This window comes from Rattus norvegicus, chromosome 8, assembly GCF_036323735.1.
Source record: "Rattus norvegicus strain BN/NHsdMcwi chromosome 8, GRCr8, whole genome shotgun sequence".
Taxonomy (NCBI): Eukaryota; Metazoa; Chordata; class Mammalia; order Rodentia; family Muridae; genus Rattus; species Rattus norvegicus.
The window spans coordinates 19,743,688-19,749,687 of record NC_086026.1 but is presented as its reverse complement, the minus strand read 5'-3'; the positions used below and the strand labels follow the sequence as shown (position 1 = coordinate 19,749,687).

At 46.3% G+C, this 6,000-nt stretch overlaps 1 protein-coding gene across 3 annotated transcripts in view; it reads left to right on the top strand.

Moving 5' to 3' along the window:
* Positions 1-660: 660 nt before the first annotated feature.
* Amotl1 (angiomotin-like 1) overlaps positions 661-6,000 on the top strand; it is a 118,889-nt gene continuing 113,549 nt past the window's right edge. The window contains exons 1-2 of one of the 3 annotated variants that reach the window (XM_039082231.2): positions 661-882; positions 1,313-1,361. In XM_039082231.2, coding sequence (XP_038938159.1) covers positions 1,356-1,361 — 6 coding nt within the window. In that variant the 5' untranslated portion in view covers positions 661-882; positions 1,313-1,355. The remainder of the gene's footprint in view (positions 883-1,312; positions 1,362-6,000) is intronic. The other 2 variants (XM_039082230.2, XM_039082232.2) reach the window with 2 other exon arrangements.

The following is a 6,000-nucleotide window of genomic DNA, read 5'->3' as shown; positions in this document are numbered from 1 at the left end:
AGTAACTGACCCGACTCCCATGTTAGAAACCCAATTGCTGCACCTTCTGTTTAATAGACAAAACCGAATTCTTTTTTTTTTTTTTTTCCGGAGCTGGGGACTGAACCCAGGGCCTTGCGCTTCCTAGGCAAGCACTCTACCACTGAGCTAAATCCCCAACCCCTAAAACCGAATTCTTTATAAACGTTCTTTCCCAGTCTTTCTGGTAGGACGTGGACACGTTTAGGACTGATTTGTCAATATGACCAACGACCCCACACTCAATTGGGTGATTATCAGAAAATGAAACCCAGTCACCTTCGTTAGACAGCCCTCTTTGCTAAAATGAATATTTTCCCCTACGAAGTCCAGTCACCAGTTCGTTAGTAACCTTTTTCTGCTCACCCAGGAGTTCCGAGAACTCCCTAGCAAGGCAATTATTCCAAACTTCTCGCCCGCCTTCCTTTCCCTCTCCGCCATTTTCCTAGCCATGCGTTTTCTTTCCCTAGAGTGCTGGGGTTTTTCATGTTGGATTCTTGGGAGATAATGACCTGGCTCAAAGAAGTAAGTGCCTGGCTTTCCTCCCCTTGAGTCAGCAGAGGCTACTGATTGGTGCTTCAGGACCTTGAGAGGATCCAAAACAACAGAGCTGTGGGATTCCTGCGCTCCACCTTGTGAGGGCTGAACGTGTCTGGGCAATGCCTGTGGCTCTGGATGGAGTCATCACGGATGAGGCAGCCGAGTTGGCTCGGTCAGGGAGCACTCGCTGCTCTTTTTAAACTCCACGGCACCAGGGATGAAGTCACCTTTTAAAACTAGCTGACTTGTTCGTGAGTCGCTGTCACTGCTGTTAGAACTTAGTGGTTTTTTTTCCCACGGCTGGGCACCAGAACTTTCTCTCAGGTAAGCACATTTTCATTTAGTTCATTCCCTCCTAGGGACATCGGGTTCAGGAGACTCTGGAGGGCCTCCCTGGAGATATTGGAGTGAGGTCAGGCGATGCTGGTTTGGATCGGGGAGGAAAGTCCTGGGTCCTCACCTGAAAGGGTAGCAGACCCTGGTTGAATGATTCAACTCTGAGTCTCAGGAGTAGTCGGGGGCTGCGAGTAGGGGCTGGGTTTGGGTGTCTCTCATAAGTTGTGCTTTAATTGATAAGGTAACTAAAAGCAGCCTGTGTCGGGCTGGAATCCTCCACACTCCGTACCTTTCTGACCATTGGTCTTGTGTTTGAGTCAACCCTTAGAGATTTGGTATGCAGAAGGCAGAGGCTCTGTGGCAAGCCTCAGTTTTTTTTTTTTTTTTTGCTGGCTTGAATGCTTTCCTTCTTTCTCAGGCATGTAGCAGGAGACAAAGGGGCCCAGGATCTCTGCCCCGACATGCAGGTACCTCTCATAAACAACGGCTGCGTTGCTGCACTCCTGGCAGAAATGAGCAAACACATCCTAGTGCCTGTTCATGCAAGTTCTTCTGAGGAAATGGGAACAAGGGGCGTGTGTGTGTGTGTGTGTGTGTGTGTGTGTGTGTGTGGTGTGCATGCACAGGCCCTGTGCTTCCAAACACCAGAGGACTCTCCCTGCCACTCTGTCCCTGAATTACATTGTCACTGACTGACACACAGAGATCTTACAACCTTGGGGAGGTTTGATAAAAGCATCAAGATTATTACAGAGATGCTTACAGATAATGAACGGGATTTGGAAAAGGAGATGATCTACTACCAAGGGACTGCTAAGAGTGTGACCTTTCACCCCTCGACACAGGACTCTCTTTCTCACAAGTACTTGGAACAATCTTGAACGATACCAGTACCGGTTTTCTAAAATTATTGCTTTATTTTTTCAAACAAGATTTTTGCTATGGACCCCTGCCTGCCCGGCAGTTTGCTGTGCATTCCCGATTAGCCTCAGCCTCACAGAAACCCTTTTGCCTCAGCCTTCTGGGAGCTGCTGGGGTTACTTTTTATTCTGAGATGGTCTCATTAAGTTGCCCAAACTTGGTTCAAACTTACTGTAACCCAGTCAGGATCCTCCAGTGTCAGCTTCCCAAGGAGCTGGGCCCACTGGTGCTGCCATGAACCCTGGCCTGGTTTACAGCCCGCCTTGGCCTGGTCTTGGCCACGTGGCCTTCCTTTCCTCATTTTCCCTGTTATGGGGCAAAAATAAGGCCAATCTCACTGGGATAGAGAAGTAAGTGTACTTGTAGAAGACCCAACACAGAGCAGTTAAGAACCGTTGGCTATTTTTTCTCTTTTCCTTTTCTCTGAAGGTCTCTAATCTCTCACTGTAGCATAGCTCTCTCTCTCTCTGTCTCTCTCTCTCTCTCTCTCTCTCTCTCTCTGTGTGTGTGTGTGTGTGTGTGTGTGTAAAATTTAACTATATGTGGCACAGCAGGAAGGAGGCACAGCAACAAACACAGAGGGACACTATGTGAGGCCTGATAAATAAATAGCACAGAACACTGAGACGGGCAAGCAACCAGAGAATGCACTGAACACAGTAGCCACTGAGTGTGTAGCAGGGGATTTGAGTGAGCCGGTTCCTATGTACCTGAAGACAAAGCGGAACGTTCATGTGTAGCACCTTTATGTTCAGAATCCTTAGAAACGCAGGGCATATAGGATTCTGAGGTGAAATCTTCCAGAAGGCCTTTTGCTTTCAGAGTGACTTAAGGATATCCATGTTAGTGCTTTAAGCACAAGCTCATTTATTCATTCATTCATTCATTCATTCATTCATTCATTCATTCATTCATTGGCTAAACATCTGGATGTCTGCTCTACCGTAGAGGATTGATGGAAATTTTTCTCATTTGAACCCAAGCTAGTCTTGGGGAGCTGGTTTTTGGCCAACAAAACAGAAGGTGACATCCAGAGACAGCCAGAGCTAAGGTTTGCAGCTTCTGTCTGCCCTTGTCTACCCCTCACTCAGAGGGAAACCAGTCACCATAGAAAGTGATGTAAGCGGCTTGTTGCTTAACTAACTTCTGGGAAATGAGGATTCAGCTTGAACTTTATGATTGCTAGTTGTCCTAGTGCCAACCCTCCCTGGGTGGCATTTCAGGCATCCCAAGCACAGGTGGGAAGATACGTTCACCATCGTCAGAGGACAGCAATGTGGGGAACTCACACGGTAGGTGTGAACTGCCCTGCTCAGCCCAGCCACCCACAGAACCTTGGGAGACAATAATGTGCAATGTCCGAGCTCAAGGGTAGATTTATGCAGCGTTAGATAACTTGAGTGGAGCCTAATCTACTCAGACACCATTCCTGGGTAGAGCCCTTGAGCTGATATAAGGGACAGATATCCCATGATATCGTTGGTCAAAAAAAAACCAAAAACAAAAAACAAAAAAACCCCAAGGTCATTATTTGTGTTTATTTTTGTAGGAAAATTTTACTGAGTCAATAATTCTTATTTGACAAAAGAAGTGTGAGAAACATGATAACTTTGCTAATGAGTCCTACCATTGTAACACAACCATTGGGAAGTACCCTGTTACACACACACCTCACGGCATCTCCTTCTATCTCCTATCTACCTCAGTCTCTGAAGCAATTCCAGAAGCTCTGCGTTGCCTAACCTGTTGGCCCCATCTCACCTTCTGATACAAACTGTTTAGGGGAACAGGTACCATGGAGAAAAGAGGAAGTTAAGGAACATCCCAGCTGATCACCCCTAGGGAAAAAAATCAGCGAAGACTGGGATTGAAAATAAGTCTTAAAGAAGACACAGATTTAGTAGTTAAGAGCATGGATTCTGAAGCCAGATGGCTAGAGTTAGAATCCGAGGCTCTGACATTTCTAGTTGGCTGAACCTACACAGTATGGAGGCATCTCTTGCCTTAGTTCCCTCATCCTTCAAGTCTTGATGATGATGTCATTGCACCATGGCCTTGTGGGTATTAAGTAAAATGATGCTTGTAGGGTAACTAACAGTTGCACAGTGCACCCCTATGCTCATGCCACATAGGCAAACACTAGCTAACTGTACAAGTGACCATGTTGGTATGGTGCTGATAAGAGTACTGCCACCACCATGCCAATATCATAGCAACTCTGGCAAGCCCAGGCCATTAGTCAGTCACAGTACAGGTGACCGAGACAAGCCATCAATTAATATATTCAATGGAGTACTTGCTTTGTGAATATCCATCTTTATACCCAGATTTTTCCTCTTACCGTCCAAAATGTTTTTTCAAAGATTGCCAAGCCTTGCTGGCTGATGTGAGGCCACGTGGTTTTGACTTTTTGAGTCTTCTTCTAATTTTCTTCTTACCCATATGGCTGATAGTTGAGTATTTCAAAGCTCCATTCATTTAAGCCATTATTTTTTAAACTCTGGGGGTTAAGGGTTGGTTAGTAAAGAACTCACATCATGAGGATCCGAGTCCAAGCCCCAAAACCCACATGAAAGCATGATGTGGCAGTGTATACCCGTTATCCTGGGTATGTTAAGCCAGAAGGATCACCAAGGCTGACTGGTCAACCAATCTAGATGAATCAGTGAGCTCAGGGCTCAGTGAGAGACTCTGTCTCAAAATCTATAGTGGAGATACATTGAGAAAGACACCCAACATCAATCTTTGTCCTATACAGCATACACAATGGAGCACAAAGTCTATTCAAGGAGGCATTGAAGTTGGGTGACTTTGACAGGGATCCTGAACCCAGTGTGCTCAAAAGATTTCAGTTTAACAGCTCACAGCTTACTCTTTGGTAAGATAGTCCAAATGAAGCATAACATCACTCTGGAGAGCAAGACGTACATACTCAGTTCACCTCCTTTATTTATATCTTGAAAATACTAAATTAATTAATTAATTAATTAATTTATTTGTTACTGAATGTTTTCTTTATTTACATTTCAAATGTTACCCACTTTCCTGGTTTTCCCTCCAGAACCCCCCTATCTAATCTCCTCTCTGTCTGCTTCTATGAGGGTTCTCCCACTCCTACTCACCCACTCCCTCCTGCTTCCCTGCCCTGGCATTCCTCTACACTGGGGTATCGAGCCTTCACAGGACCAAGGGCCTCTCCTCCTATTGATACCAGACAATGCCAACCTCTGCTACATGTGTGGCTGGAGCCATGGGTCCACCCATATGTACTCTTTGGTTGGTGGTTTAGTTTCTGGGAGTTCTAAGGGGTCTGGTTGGTTGATATTGTGGTTCTTCCTATAGGATTGCAAACCCCTTCAGCTCCTTCAGCCCTTTCTCTAGCTCCTCCATTGGGGTCCCTGTGCTCAGTCCAATGGTTGGCTGTGAGCATCCACTTCTGTATTTGTCAGGCTCTGGCACAGCCTCTCAGGAGACAGCTATAACAGGCTCCTGTCAGCATGCACTTTTTGGAATCTACGATATTGTCTGGGTTTGGTGTCTGTATATGGGATGGATCCCCAGGTGGGGCAGTCTCTGGACAGCCTTTCCTTCAGTCTCTGCTCCACACTTTGTCCCCATATTTCTTTTAGACAGGAGCAATCCTGGGTTAAAAATTTGGAGATGAGTGGGTGGCTCCGTCCCTCAACCGGTGGCCTTGCTAACCTCTGGATATGGTCTCTACAGGTTCTCTGTCCCCTTTCTTGGGCATTTCAGCTAATCTCATCCCTGTTGGGTCCTGGGAGCCTCTTGCTTTCCTGGCATCTGGGACTTGCTGGTGGCTACCCCCAGTTCCCCATCCCCCATTGCTACATACCTCTGTTCAATCTCCTGACCCTCTGTACATCTCCCCTGTCTCTTCCCATACTTTATCCTGCCCCCCTTTATCCTCTACCCCCTCCTTTCTTCCTCCCAAGGCCCTGCCACCATCTACCTCCCATGAGTATTTTGTTCCCCCTTCTAAGAAGGACTGAAGCATCCACATTTTGGACTTCCCTCTTGTTGAGCTTCATATGGTCTGTGGATTGTATCTTGGGTATTCGAGCTTTTGGGCTAATATCCACTTACCAGTGAGTGCATACCATTTGTGTTCTATTGTGATTGGGTTACCTCACTCAGGATGATATTTTCGAGTTCCATTCATTTGCC